We start from the raw sequence: 15,339 nt of genomic DNA on the forward strand, positions 1-15,339 counted from the left end.
AAAGCCCAATTATGTATAGCAAATGTGCAATTGAGATACGGTGTTCCCTCAATTTTCCAACCCAAAACTTATTCAGATAAGTAAAAAGTTTGAGCTTACTCATTTATATACAGAGCGATATTCAATTACTCTAATAGAATGTACACCTCAGACAAAATACTTTAATAGAACAGTCATTTCTACTGTTTGGACAACTGAGTATTCGGAAAATCAAAAGTCAGATAATCAAGGGAGCACTCTCTAATGGTGCAGCAACCCAGTCAGCTTGGAAATAAGTATCTCTATTACAGTATGTAATGTACAGCGTAAGTCGCCAAATGTCAACCAGCATCTTGTGTCGACTTTACGTATTACAAACTCGACCACCTGCATAACCGTGAGTTTTCAATAGTTTACGAAAATTACCATGGCAGTATCCAAAAGGCGATGGAAGTCTAAAGCTAAGAAACCTATTAACACCACTAACAGGCCCAGGAAACTACACCAATGGAGCAAAACATCAATGAACAAAGCCTTAGAACTGGTGGCACAAGGTAAAATGGGAGTTAACAGAGCTGCGTTAGAATGTGGTGTGCCTCCTACAACATTGAAGGACAGAGTTGCTGGAAGAGTTGCTCCAGGCTCTAAAATGGGCCAGAAGCCTTACCTTACTGAAGATGAAGAAAAAGAGCTAGTAAAATTCGTAACTGATTGTGCTAAAATGGGGTACGGAAAGACGAGACGGGACGTGATGAAGATTGTTGAAAAGCACATGGCGAACAAGGGCCGTGAGATGCATAAAGGTTTGTCGAATGGGTGGTGGAACCGTTTTATAAAACGATGGCCACAACTGAGTCTGCAGAAGGGTGATGCTTTTGCTGTTGTACATGAGCACGTTAGTAGCCGTGAAGTTTTTGAAAGCTACTTTAACCTACTTGATGATGTTTTGACGAAGAACGGGCTTAAAGACAAACTCAGCCAAATATATAATTGTGATGAGTCCGGGATGCCACTTCAGCACAAAACTCCAAAGGTTGTTTCAACAAAAGGGACGAAGAAAGTTCGTCAAGTGAGTTCAGGAAACAAGACTCAGATAACTGTTCTGGGATGTGCAAGTGCTACTGGCCAGGTGATACCACCAATGGTTGTGTTTACTGATAGACACTTTAATCACATGTTGTCTAGAGGGGAAGTTCCTGGTACCCTCTATGGTATGTCCCCTAATGGCTGGATGGACCAGGGATTGTTTTCCTCCTGGTTTTTTATCCATTTCCTAAAGCATGCTGTATCCGAGCATCCACTGATGTTAATTTTGGATGGTCACTGTTCCCATTTTACATTAGAATTAGTAAAAACAGCTGAAGCTGAAAATGTGATCTTGTTTTGTTTACCTCCTCACACAACTGTGATAGTCAACCCTTAGATACCAGCTGTTTCGGTCCATTGAAAAAATACTGGAATGAAGTTTGTCGACAGTATTTATTTGACAATCCTGGACAGGTGGTCACTAAATTTCAGTTTTCCAAGTTATTTGCAGATGCGTGGAGCAAAGGAATGACCATTGCCAACATTGTTTCTGGGTTCCGTGGTACTGGAATATACCCATTTTTCCAAGCGCAATTATGAATAAATTTCCTGCGCAAAGTGTTCCCCCTTCACAACCACCAAGTGATTGCATGTTGGCTACTGGTGATTTTGCCTCTAATCTACAAAGTGATAATACCCTGTCCCCTGAGGAGGCCAATACTATCCCTTTAACACCGGAAATGATTGAATTGTATAAAAGAAGAGTTAAAAATGGATATGATGTTTTTACTGATTTGAATTATGTTGCTTGGCTTGAGAAGTTTCATCCTGAACACCTTCCACAGCTTGGTATGTTGTTTGCATTTTAAAATGCACACTGTTTTAGTTACTTTTTGTTAATAGATATTTTGTTACAAAGTGCTGTTGATGATGCTCCTGGTAGGGAAGCACCAGATGACCTAGAGAATCCTGAACACCTTCCGCCGCTTGGTATGTTGTTTGCATTTTAAAGTGTACACTGTTTTAGTTACCATTTGTCAGTAGATGCTGCCAGTAGGGAAGCACCAGACAACCTAGACAACTCACTAGATCCTCCAGAAAGAGCAACAACAGTCACTACGGAAAGTGTTGTTGAGTATTCTGACAGCCAACAAAATGTATCACAAGTGGCGTTATCAACACCTCCTAGAACAGAAGAGAATTCTGATGGAAACTCCCCTGTAAGTGTACAAGATACTAATCCTAGATCTGGATGCTCACCACTTTCTGAGCTGTTAGTATATCCAAGTTCATCCAATAAACAAAAGCCAGCAGCCAAGAGTTATGCTGCATGCATTTTGACTAGTGCACAATCAATTGCTTTCTTAGAAGAGAAAAAAAAGAAAAAGCTTGATGAGGAAGAAGAGAAGAAAAGGAAGAGGGAGGAAAGAGCAATGAAGAAGGCAGCTAAGGAAGAAGAAAAGAGACGCAAAGCTTTAGAAAGAGAAGCAAAGAAAGCCAAAGTTCAACAGAAAAGGAAAGATCAAGGCACCCGGAAACAGCCTGTCAAGTCAACTGCTAAGAATGGTTCCAAGAGGCAAAATGTTGACAATGGTGAAGAAGGACTACAACGTCAAGAAATTTCACAAAACAAATGTGCAGCCTGTTTTGGTCTTTGGGAAGAGGATGACACAGATGAATGGTTACAATGTACAAACAGTGACTGTGGTGTTTGGTGTCATGCTGAATGTAGTGAACAAGCATACATCTGTCTGCTATGCCAAACCTGTTTTGTGTGATCACCTATTACATATTTGTACTAACTTCTAACCTTGTTTTTATGTACTTAAAGCTTTATATGTCAGCACTTTTAACACTTCTACATTCAATGTGTTACTGTTTAATACTGTACATACCTGTATTACATGACAGACTGATTGTGCAACAGTACAGGTGTATTAGCCTTAGGCTATCTGGGTCATGGCGATGTGTAGCTGCTGTATTACAGCAGGGGGATGATAAACAACAGTGAAAGGCTTGTGGGTATTATTAGTAAAAGTCTACCGTGATAGTAATATTGACGCGAAAACATCCATTCCTTTTACAGAAGCTGTTAAAAATTACCACTGGCATGTAGCTCATAAAACAGTCTTTGGCTTAGTATACTAACTTATAGTGTTCCGGATATGATACAAAAGATACAGTGTGTTTAGTGAAGTAGCGGTCGATGTTAAGTGAATTAGAGAACTATGGCTGGGCGACTTCAGGTACACGAAGTCGACTATCGAGGATTCACTACCCTCAGTAACTTGCTGTGTCTGGCGATGTGGTCAACTGGAAAGTAATAGTGAGTTGGTGTGTGGAAGTGGTCCGTTCCCTGCAATGGTTAATGCCAGAAATAACTAGGCTGTATTTGATTGCATCCGGGCTATTCAAGCTTGGCCGATTCGGTGGTCGACTATTGAAGACTTACGCTACAGTGTGCAATGTAGATTTAGACAAGCGGGCCAAAGGCTGGATTTTGAGCTTGCAATTATGAAAAAAAGAAACATCTATACCAAGCTGTAAAAAAAGGGTGAGGCCTTCTTAAACCAGGGTGAGGCCTTCTAAAACCAGGGTGAAAAAAGTTGTGAAATCAAAGATGGCAACCAAGTTTGACTGCAATGACATTAAATGCCAATCATTTAAAAGAATGATGGTGTGGTGATTGGCATTAATATCATTGCAGGTTGCCATATTTGATTTCACAACTTTTTTCATCCTAAGGGCCACACCTATTTTCAGCTGGACTGTTTGGTATAGATTATCTACACAAAACTCTCATTACTGATGTAATCAGTAAAACTTCAGTTCTCTTCTATACAATATATGCATGCCTAATTTCCAAGGCAAGGAATCATACAGTACAGTAGTACTGTATATAGTACTGACAAAGCACAGTGGCTACTGCACTTTTCAGTAGTTACTGATTGTTGGGGTGCATGTTCAGACACAAATTTAATTTTATGGTATGCCTAGTGCCATTCTTTCTTTTGATACGGCATACGCAGGTTCATTAGTCATAACTATACGTGACTGGATCTGCGAAAATGCGACACAATAGCAAATTTTCAAAGTCCTGTTTATTAAATATTTATAATCTACTTAGCCAAGTGTACCCTCTGACAAAGTTTCAGCCTCATATGCCAATAGCTTTGGCAGTTACAGTCCTACAAAGTAGCAACAACAGAAAAATCGATTTGTACAGCAAGTATAGGGAAATTACAGGTACTTACAAAAACGATTGTAACCTACCAACAGATTGAGGTACGGAGCTAAACTTTTCACCGTCGTGTTCGCCATGAATCAATTACTGGGTATCTTTTTCCTTTACCTACCCTTCTTCACTGCATACAAAGGTGAAATTCATGAAGAAAAATTGATGGCATATGATTGCTTTGATGTGACATAAACAAACGTTCATAACTTACATATCCTTGGGTCTACTGGAACAAAACAAAGAGTTTCCAACTATTCTTGAACAGGCAAATAAGATGATATCCAGGGTTTTATTGTTAGTCCCTTCCTTCACTAAGACAAAGACGTTCAAAAATTTACGGAATTTTTCAATAATACGCAAGTATTTCACCCAATGTATTCAATGCTTTATATTGTAAATTTAGGCTTGCGCGATTGTGTCGGGTTTTCGCAGATCCAGTCACATATTTAAGTTGGAATAGGGATCAAATAATAAAAAAGCAATGAAACAGGAAATAGAAAATATTATAGTGAGAACAAGAAAGATTGCCTATACCTGCAGATATCAAGACACACGGTAGTGTGTCGTGCAGCCCAAGAAGCCGGCACACCACACCATGAGTATATGTGACTGAATTTGACAAAACCCGGCTTCGACACACAAAGCTTCATTAGGAGGTATGGCGATTTTAAGTAATCATTGTGTAATAACTTCCCAGTGCCTACAGCTGTGCAAACACAATTTGCACCAAATATGCATCTATTTACTAGCTATCACTGAGTGGGTGTATACATTTCTGATACCCAAAATTAGCCCTGTTTGGGCAGCTTTTCTCGAGCGGGTAATAATATCACAGGTGGTAGTAATAGGGTGGGAGGGTGGGGGGTGGTGGGTGGGTTTAATATAGGGGTATAAAATGAAGCAAGAAGACGATTGGAATCTAGAGGCCAAGTTTGGGCTCTCCATGGCCCTCCATGGCCCTCAAATCACTCCAAATTGACCGAGGACACTATTGGCAAGCTCTCTGTGAAGTCCCAGCTCACTACACACCATTATCACAAAGCCATGGCCATTCAATGGCACCAATCTCCCACTCGTGGCTTTGACAGGGTCGGAAGAAAGCTGCCACAGAAACCAGACTTGCCAGTCCTGAAGGAAGTACAGTGTGGAATATGATAGTGTATTAGGCCAGCAATCCATTTCTGGTAAAAACGTAAGTTTGATTTTGTGTGTGTGGAAGCCTTGTTAAGTGAAATCCGGTCACATATTAACCGGAAGAAAATAAACATGATTTTCACACTTTTGTAGCTCCGTGATCCCTTATCCGATTGAAATCAAATTTGCTACAGAAGTGCCGACTAGGTAGGGAGTCCACATTCCAAATTTGAAAAAAATTGCTCCAGCCATTTCCAAGATACGAGCAGCCAAAGTTTTGGTTTTTTTCTTCGTTTTTTTCTTCTACTTATTCTTTTCGCACACTTTGCAAAATCCACTATAAAACACGAATGCATACTCTAATCAGGCTGAAATTTGGTATACTTAAAGGGCTCATTAAGGCGAATCTCAGTACCACCTTTGGTAGGAATCCGATGAACATTCGCGGAGTTATGACCGATTATTTGCATAAAATAAGGTCAAAGGTCTATCATGCCCACAGGGTGAACCCCTTGAAGGAATGAGCTGAAAATTGCTATGTATAGTATGTTCACATTGAGCTGAATCCTGAAAAACAGCTAAAAATTAAAAGTGGATTTTTTCTCAAAAGAGTTAACATTTTTCTGCCAACCAGATGATTATTGGTAACAGCAAAGGTGTCAACAACAGACATGTATGGTTTGGCTCCATTACAAGTCCGGGAAAGGGCTGTAATGGACACTGTACTCATATGGCTTCCCCACAGAAAATGTATTGTGAAAATTTTGATTGGCCGTAAATATTATGTCAAACATTTGAACAAAAAGATTCTGAAATATTTTTAGTGAGTAAAGCAGTACTACAAATGAGCCAAATTTCAAGATCACGTGTAATTGCATCCATTAGTTATTAAATGTTTTTGAGGATCAGCTCAACATGAACATGCTATAGATGGAGTAACTATCATAGGAGTGCCTTTTTGTGATTTGAAAAGAATCAAGATAAAGACCATCGAGATACCCAGCCTGTGTCACAATTACGCAATCGATTTTTATTAATGACAAAACTATTAGTTTTCACGCTTACCACGCAAACCGCTTAGAGCAATGAGCTGAAAATCGGTGTGTAGCTGGAATAATAATTATAGAAAGTCCTTGCAGTAGTACAGAAGAATCGAATTACACACCACTGAGTTATGATTCGAAAGCCAACTACGTGTAGCAAATGCATGACCGAGATACTCTAATAGAACAGTCACCCTAATAGAGCATTCAGCTATATTTATGATTTACTCCATTATAGAATTATACTGTATTGCAAGTTATTCTATAGGGAGTTCAGCTACAAACAGTTAATCTTATAGACAATTTAGTTACAAGCAAGTTACCCTGTAGAGAATTCAGCTACAAATATATCACTGTAGAGATTCAGAACAATATAAGTCACACTGAAGAGAGTTCAGCTATAAACAAGTCACCCTGTAGAGAGTTCAGCTACAACAAGTCACTGCGTAGAGAGTTCAGCTACAAACAAAAACTACCCAGTAGAGAGTTCATCTATATAAACAAGTTAGCTAACCTATAGAGATCAGCTACAAACAAGTTACTTTAACAATATTCAGCTACAAGTAAGTCACTCTGTAGAGAGTTCAGCTACAAACAAGTCACTCTGTAGTACAAACAAGTCACCGTGTAGAGAGTTCAGCAACCAATCAAAAAACCACCCTGTACAGAGTTCAGCTATACAAACAAGATATAACTCTATAGAGAGATCAGGTAGAAACAAGAGAGAGCTCAGCTGCAAACTTAACAGATCATACTGTAGGCCTGAGCCTATTATGCTCAAAATTTTACCTATTATTCTTTCCAGAATTTCCCAAAAAACTCTCCTATTATTCTTTTTGTTATTCTTGTATCCAGCCTATTATTCCATAATTATTCTCATTCAGTATAATATATATCTGTGGCTAGTCGTTTAGTTTTCAAGATGCTGCTATAAGTAGTTTTGTCCGAATTATTAATAGCCATATATGAAGCAATCCACCTTACACATCATTTTTCTATCCATAATAGTTACAGCAGACTTAGGATAGTTATCTACAGTGATAATTCAAGTGTATTTAATTAGTGTATTATAATAATAATATCTAATCCAAAACAGCCAAGCTGTAAAAAAGTATGCGGCCCTCAGAAAGGCTATGGTTAAAAAAGATGTGAAATCCAAGGTGGCGGCCAAGAAATTGCTGTGATGGTAGGTTAATGGTAAAAATTTTAATAACTACAATTCAGGTGAATTTTTGTGCCGCTTCACAAAATTTACCTGAATTGTCATTATTAAAATTTTTACCATTAACCTACCATCACAGCAATTTCTTGGCCGCCACCTTGGATTTCACATCTTTTTTCACCATAGCCTTTCTGAGGGCCGCACACTTTTTTACAGCTTGGCTGTTTTGGATTAGATTTCATTTCTTTTTGTATTTGTATACCCCAAAGCCGGCCCATAGGCCAGCTTTGGGACTTTTTTAACCTATGTTTTTTTTCTTTACTACAGGAAGAAGAAAAGATGAAGTAGATGTACTTTAAATATTTTATCAGTAAATGTACAAATTATATATATATATATAATACGTATGTGACCGGATTTGCGAAAAGGGGCCTTCCACACACATCCAATTTGCCAACTTTGACAATTGATAACTTCAGATTGGAAAGAGCTATTGCCTTGAAATTTGGGCAGTGGTGATTTCTTTGCAGATGAACTCTCTACATGATGGTTTCTTTGTAGCTGAACTCTCTACAAGGTAATTTCTTCTAGCTGATCTCTCTACAGGGAGATTTGTTTGTAGCTGAACTATCTACATGGCAACTTCTTCTAGCTGATCTCTCTACAGGGTGATTTGTTCGTAGCTGAATTCTGTACAGGTGATTTGTTTGCAGCTGAGCTCTTTACAAAATGGTTTCTTTGTAGCTGAACTCTCTACAAAGTAACTTCTTCTAACTGATCTTTCTACAGGGTGATTTGTTTGTAGCTGAACTATCTACAAGGTAATTTCTTCTAGCTGATCTCTCTACAGGGTGATTTGTTTGTAGCTGAATTCTGTACAGGTGATTTGTTTGCAGCTGAGCTCTTTACAAAATGGTTTCTTTGTAGCTGAACTCTCTACAAAGTAACTTCTTCTAACTGATCTTTCTACAGGGTGATTTGTTTGTAGCTGAACTATCTACAAGGTAATTTCTTCTAGCTGATCTCTCTACAGGGTGATTTGTTTGTAGCTGAATTCTGTACAGGTGATTTGTTTGTAGCTGAGCTCTTTACAGAATGGTTTCTTTGTAGCTGAACTCTCTACAAGATAAATTTTCTAGCTGATGTCTCTACAAGGTGACTAGTTTGTAGCTGAACTCTCTACATGGTGGTTTCTTTGTAACTGAACTTTCTACAAGGTGACTTCTTCTAGCTGATCTTTCTACAGGGTGATTTGTTTGTAGCTGAACTCTCCACAAGGTAACTTCTTCTAGCTGATCTCTCTACAGGGAGATTTGTTTGTAGCTGAAATCTCTACAGGTGATTTGTTTGAAGCTGAACTCTCTACTTGGTGGTTTCTTTGTAGCTGAACTATGTACAAGGTAATTTCTTCTAGCTGACCTCTCTACAGGGTGATTTGTTTGTAACTGAATTCTGTACAGGTGATTTGTTTGCAGCTGAGCTCTAAACAGAATGGTTTCTTTGTAGCTGAACTCTCTACAAGGTAACTTTTCTAGCTGATGTCTCTACAAGGTGACTAGTTTGTAGCTGAACTCTCTACATGGTGGTTTCTTTGTAACTGAACTTTCTACAAGGTGACTTCTTCTAGCTGATCTTTCTACAGGGTGATTTGTTTATAGCTGAACTCTCTACAAGGTAACTTCTTCTAGCTGATCTTTCTACAGGGAGATTTGTTTGTAGCTGAACTCTCTACAGGTGATTTGTTTGAAGCTGAACTCTCTAAATGATGGTTTCTTTGTAGCTGAACTCTCTACAAGTTAACTTCTTCTAGCTGATCTCTCTACATGGTGATTTGTTTGTAGCTGAATTCTGTATAGGTGATTTGTTTGCAGCTAAGCTCTTTAAATAATGGTTTCTTTGTAGCTGAACTATCTACAAGATAACTTCTTCTAGCTGATCTCTCTACATGGTGATTTGTTTGTAGCTGAATTCTGTATAGGTGATTTGTTTGCAGCTGAGCTCTTTAAATAATGGTTTCTTTGTAGCTGAACTCTCTCAAGGTAACTTCTTCTAGCTGATGTCTTTACAGGGTCACTAGTTTGTAGCTGAATTCTCTACATGGTGGTTTCTTTGTAACTTAACTCTCTACAAGGTAACTTTTTCTAGCTCATCTTTCTACAGGGTGATTTATTTGTATCTGAATTCTGTACAGGTTATTTGTTTGCAGCTGAGCTCTTTAAAGAATGGTTTCTTTGTAGCTGAACTCTCTACAAGGTAACTTCTTCTAGCTGATGTCTCTACAAGGTCACTAGTTTGTAGCTGAGCTCTCTACATGGTGGTTTCTTTGTAACTGAACTCTCTACAAGGTGACCTCTTCTAGCTGATCTTTCTACAGGGTGATTTGTTTGAAGCTGAACTCTCTACAAGGTAACTTCTTCTAGCTGATCTCTCTACAGGGAGATTTGTTTGTAGCTGAACTCCCTAAATGATGGTTTCTTTGTAGCTGAACTCTCTACAAGGTAACTTCTTCTAGCTAATCTCTCTACAGGGAGATTTGTTTGTAGCTGAACACTCTACATTATGGTTTCTTTGTAGCTGAACTCTCTGCAAGGTAACTTCTTCTATTGATCTCTCCACAGGGCGATTTGTTTGTAGCTGAACTCTCTACATGGTGGTTTCTTTGTAGCTGAACTCTACAAGGTGATTTTTTCTAGCTGAACTATCTCTTCCCATAGTTGCATGAACTCCCTACAAGGTAACTTCTTCTAGCTGATCTCTCTACAGGGTGACTTGTGTGTAGCTGATCTCTATACAGGTTTCTTATTTCTAGCTGATCTCTTGAATTCTCTTCAGGGTGACTGCTCTATTAGGATGACTGCTCTATTAGAGTATCTCGATCTCGCACTTGCTACACCAAGTTGGATTTCGTGTTATAACTCTGTGGCTTTAAGTCTGATTCTTCTACGCCATTGATGAGCCTTTCTACGATGATTACTCCATCTGTATAACGATTTTCAAAGCATTACCCCAAGCGGTTTATCTGGTAGGCGTGGCAAGCAGTCGTTTTTTTATTAGCTAATCTCGATTGCGTAATCGTTACACACTGTTGGTTTTTTCGTTGTATCTTCCTGTTTTTTAACTCGATTTCTTTCAAACCACAAAAGGTTTGAGGTTCAATAGTTAACCTATTCACCCACCGATTTTCAGTTTCTTCCCATACGCGGTTTACCCTGTAGGCGTGACAACATATTGGTGTTATTTTTCGTGAATAATCGCTCATAACTCTTTGCCTGTTTATCGTATTCCAGCCAAAGTTGGTACCGAGATGCGCCTTTATATCCCCCTTCTGTGTGCCAAATTTCAAGGCAATCGGATATGACGTTTGAGTTTTATAGCAGTTTTTGTAAGTGTGCGACAAGAAAAAGAAAAATAAGAAGAAAAAAAACGAAGAATCTGAGCCAATTTTTGAAGTCGCATATCTTGGGAAAGCGGGAAGCGATTTCGCTCAAATTTGGAATGTAGAGTGCTGCAGTTGGGGGGCATGTCCACAGCAAAAATCGTCTTGTTTCATCAAGGAAGCACAGAGCTACGGAGGTGCGAAAATTGCGTTTTCTTTCTTCCTGTCAATATACTCACGGGTGTTACGCGCCGGCTTCTTGGGCCGCACGACACACTACCGTGTGTCTTGATGCTGTAACTAAGTTAGGTAGATAATAATACTCAAAGACTTGAAGAAGATACACTGGTAGAAGATGTACAAGTTTCAGAATTATGCAGTTAAATCCCTGATGCTGGCTGCAGATTGTTAACATGAAACGATCTGACTGCTCTATTAGAGTATTTGAGCGTTCTATTAGAGTATATCGATCTTTTAGAGGCTTTTCAGCTCCTTTCAGCCAGCACTCCTGTCAGCTTTATATCATTTGTAGTAGCTTAACTCTTTCTTCGAGGTAATCAAGAAGAGACACGCCCCCTAATTCCACTGATTATTCCCGTGGTCGTCCGATTATTCTAAAATTATGCTTGTAACCATCCTATAATTCTGGAATTATTCTCACGAAATTGGTGACCGATTATTCTCAAGATTATTCCGGCATAATAGGCGCAGGCCTATCACACTGTAGAGAATTCAGCTAGAAACAGGTCATCCAGTAGAGAGATCAACTAGAAGACATCACCTTGTAGAGAGTTCAGGTACAAACAAATCACCCTGCAGATAGTTCAGCTACAAACAAATCACCCTGTAGAGAAATCAAGTAGAAGAAGTTACCTTGTAGAGAGTTCAGCTACAAACAAACCATCATGTAGAGAGTTCAGCTGCAAACAAATCACCCTGTAGTGAGTTCAACTATGAAAAAATCACCCTGTAGAGAGTTCAAGTCATCCTGTAGAGAGATCAGCTAGAAGAAGCTACCTTGTAGAGAGTTCAGCTACAAAGAAACCACCATGTAGAGAGTTCAGCTGCAAACAAATCAAATTGTAGAGAGTTTAGCTACAAACAAATCACCCTGTAGAGAGTTCAGCCACCTTGTAGAGAGATCAGCTAGAAGAAATTACCTTGTAGAGAGTTCAGCTACAACAAACCATCATGTAGAAAGTTCAGCTGCAAACAAATCACCCTGTAGTGAGTTCAGCTACAAAAGGATCACCCTGTAGAGAGTTCAGCTAGAAACAAGTCATCCTGTAGAGAGATCAGCTAGAAGAAGCTACCTTATAGAGAGTTCAGCTACAAAGAAACCACCATGTAGAGAGTTCAGCTGCAAATAAATCACTTGCACAGTGTTCGGCCAGAAACAGGTCACCCTGTAGAGATCAGATAGAAGCAAGTCACCCATAAAGAGATAGGCTACAAAGAAACCATCCTATAGAGAGTTCAATTAGGGTGATATGCTCATAGCTGATCTCTCTACAGGGTGAGTTGTTTGTAGCTGAACTATCTGCAGGATGATCCTTCTAGCTGACCTCTATACAGGGTGATCTGTTTGTAGCTGAACTTTCTATAGGCTGATTTGTTTGCAACTGAACTCTCTACATGGTGGTTCTTTGTAGCTGAACTCTCTACAAGGTAACTTCTTCTAGCAGATCTCTCTACAGGGTGAATTGTTTTTAGCTGAACTCTCCATAGGGTTATCTGTTTGTGTAGAGAGTACGATTCACTCTGTAGAGAAATTAGCTAGAAGAAGAAGTCACCTTGTAGAGAGATCAGCTACAAAGAAACCATCCTGCAGATAGTTCAGCTACAAACAAGTCACCCTGTAGAGAGATCAGCTAGAAGAAGTTACCTTGTAGAGAGTTCAGCTACAAACAAACCATCATGTAGAGAGTTCAGCTGCAAACAAATCACCCTGTAGAGAGTTCAGCTACAAGCAGACCACCCTGTAGAGAGATCAGCTAAATACAAGTTACCCTATAGGGATCAGCTACAAACAAATCACCCTGTAGAAGTGTGTTGGAAACAAATCACCATGTAGTGAGTTTAGCTAGAAACAAGTCAATCTGAAAAGAGTTCAGCTACAAACACTGAGGATTTCAGCCACAGTTCAGTTATGTATAAGACGTCACCTTATGACCTACAGTATATGATTATCTAAAACAAAACAGCCAAACTATAAAAAAAGAGTGTGGCCCCCAAAAAGGCCAAGGTGAAAAAAGATGTGAAATCCAAGGTGGCGGCCAAGAAATGGCTGTGATGGTAGGTTAATGGCAAAAATTTTAATTACGACAATTCAGGTGAATTTGCATTGCCTCCTCCACTAGGATTCGGCACCAAATTCACCTTAATTGTCGTAATTAAAATTTTTGCCATTAACCTACCATCACAGCTATTTCTTGACCGCCACCTGGATTTCACATCTTTTTTCATCTTGGCCTTTCTTTTTATATTGCAAGCCACAAAGCTGGTCATATGGCTATGATGCTTCCTTTTAACTTGTTTTTTTTTCTTTACTGCAGGAATTGTGGAACAAAGGAAGTAATTGTGTGTATAGCTTTTGTCTGATGAAATATTTGTATATTTAACATTGAACGATGATTATCACAAACTGTAGTTAATAAGGTGACTTCTTACATAACTGAACTGTAGCTGAAACTCTCATTGTTTGTAGCTGAACTCTTTGTCAGGGTGATTTGTTTCTAGCTAAACCTTCTACAGGATGATTTGTTTCTAGCTGAACTCTCTACAGGGTGATTTGTTTGCAGCTATGGTGGTTTCTTTGTAGCTGAATTCTCTACAAGGTGACTTGCTTTAGCTGAACTCTCTACAGGGTGGCTGAACTTTCTACAGGGTGATTTGTTTGCAACTGGACTGTCTATAAGATGATTTGTTTCTAGCTGATCTCTCTATATTGCAATTTGATTGTAGCTGAACTCTCTACAGGATGGTTTCTTTGTAGCTGATCTCTCTACAGGGTGACTTGTTTCTAGCTGATCTCTGGATGGCTTGTTTCTAGATGATCTCTCTACATGGTGACTTGTTTCTAGCTGAACTCTCTATAGGGTTATCTGTTTGTAATTGAACTCTCTACAAGATGGTTTCTTTGTAGCTGATCTCTCTACAGGGTGACATGTTTCTAGCTGATCTCTCTCTACAGGGTGACTTGTTTCTAGCTGATCTCTGGATGATTTGTTTCTAGCTGATCTCTGGATGACTTGTTTCTAGATGATCTCTCTACATGGTGACTTGTTTCTAGCTGAACTCTCTATAGGGCTATCTTTTGTAATTGAACTCTCTACAAGATGGTTTCTTTGTAGCTGATCTCTCTACAGGGTGACATGTTTCTAGCTGATCTCTCTCTACAGGGTGACTTGTTTCTAGCTGATCTCTGGATGATTTGTTTCTAGCTGATCTCTCTACATGGTGACTTGTTTGTAGCTGAGCTCTCTATAGGGTTATCTGTTTGTAAATGAACTCTCTACAGGATGGTTTCTTTGTAGCTGATCTCTCTACGGGGTGACTTCTCTCTACAAGGTGAACTTGTTTCTGGCTAAACTCTCTACAGATGATATGTTTGCAGCTAAACTCTCTACATGGTGGTTTCTTTGTAGCTGAACTCTCTACAAGGTGATTTCTTCTAGCTGATCTCTCTACAGGGTGATCTGTTCATAGCTGAACTACTGCAGGGTGATTTGTTTGTAGTTGAACTCTCTACAAGGTGATCCTTCTAGCTGATCTCTCTACAGGATGACTTTTTCTAGCTGAACTCTCTACAGGGTGATTTGTTTGCAGCTGAAATTTCTACATGGTAGTTTCTTTGTAATTGACCTGTCTATAAGGTGATGTCTTGTAGCTGATCTCTATACTGGATGACTTGTTTCTAGCTGATCTTTCTATAGAGTTATAACTTTCTCTATAGAGTTATAACATGTTTGTATAGCTGAACTCTTTACAGAGTTGCTTTTTTGATCGGTTGCTGAACTCTCCAGCTACACGGTGACTTGTTTGTACTACAGAGTGACTTGTTTGTAGCTGAACTCTCTACAGAGTGGCTTACTTGTAGCTGAACATTGTATAAAGTAACTTGTTTGCAGCTGATCTAGATGAACTCTCTACTGGATAGCATTTTTGTAGCTGAACCCTCTACACAGTGACTTGTTTGTAGCTGAATTCTCTACAGAGTGACTTGTTGTAGCTGAACTCTCTACAGGATGACTTGTTTATAGCTGAATTCTCTTCAGTGTGTGACTTATAATATTCTGAATCTCTACAGCAACATATTTGTAGCTGAACTCTCTACAGGGTGACTTGCTTGTAGCTGAATTGTCTATAGGATTAACTTTTT

General features: G+C 39.1%; 2 protein-coding genes across 2 annotated transcripts in view; one reads left to right on the forward strand and one right to left on the reverse strand.

Moving 5' to 3' along the window:
• LOC136245214 (hemicentin-1-like) overlaps window positions 1-15,339 on the reverse strand; it is a 44,904-nt gene that overhangs the window by 14,359 nt on the left and 15,206 nt on the right. The gene's annotated exons all lie outside the window — the stretch shown is intronic.
• Window positions 1,602-2,783, forward strand: LOC136245867 (nucleolar protein 58-like). The gene is made up of 3 exons (XM_066037327.1): window positions 1,602-1,854; window positions 1,909-1,995; window positions 2,050-2,783. The coding sequence occupies exons 1-3, from the start codon at window positions 1,602-1,604 to the stop codon at window positions 2,781-2,783; spliced, it is 1,074 nt and encodes a 357-aa protein (XP_065893399.1).

The sequence above is a fragment of the Dysidea avara genome, chromosome 15, assembly GCF_963678975.1.
Source record: "Dysidea avara chromosome 15, odDysAvar1.4, whole genome shotgun sequence".
NCBI lineage: Eukaryota > Metazoa > Porifera > Demospongiae > Dictyoceratida > Dysideidae > Dysidea > Dysidea avara.

What these genes read in the sequence shown, in the direction of transcription:
- LOC136245867 (XM_066037327.1), top strand. Translation starts at nt 1,602, where the DNA reads ATGAATAAATTTCCTGCGCAAAGTGTTCCCCCTTCACAACCACCAAGT. An exon ending in TGAACACCTTCCACAGCTTG is followed by an intron (nt 1,855 to 1,908) that starts GTATGTTGTTTG and finishes TTTTGTTAATAG; the next exon opens with ATATTTTGTTACAAAGTGCT. An exon ending in TGAACACCTTCCGCCGCTTG is followed by an intron (nt 1,996 to 2,049) that starts GTATGTTGTTTG and finishes ATTTGTCAGTAG; the next exon opens with ATGCTGCCAGTAGGGAAGCA.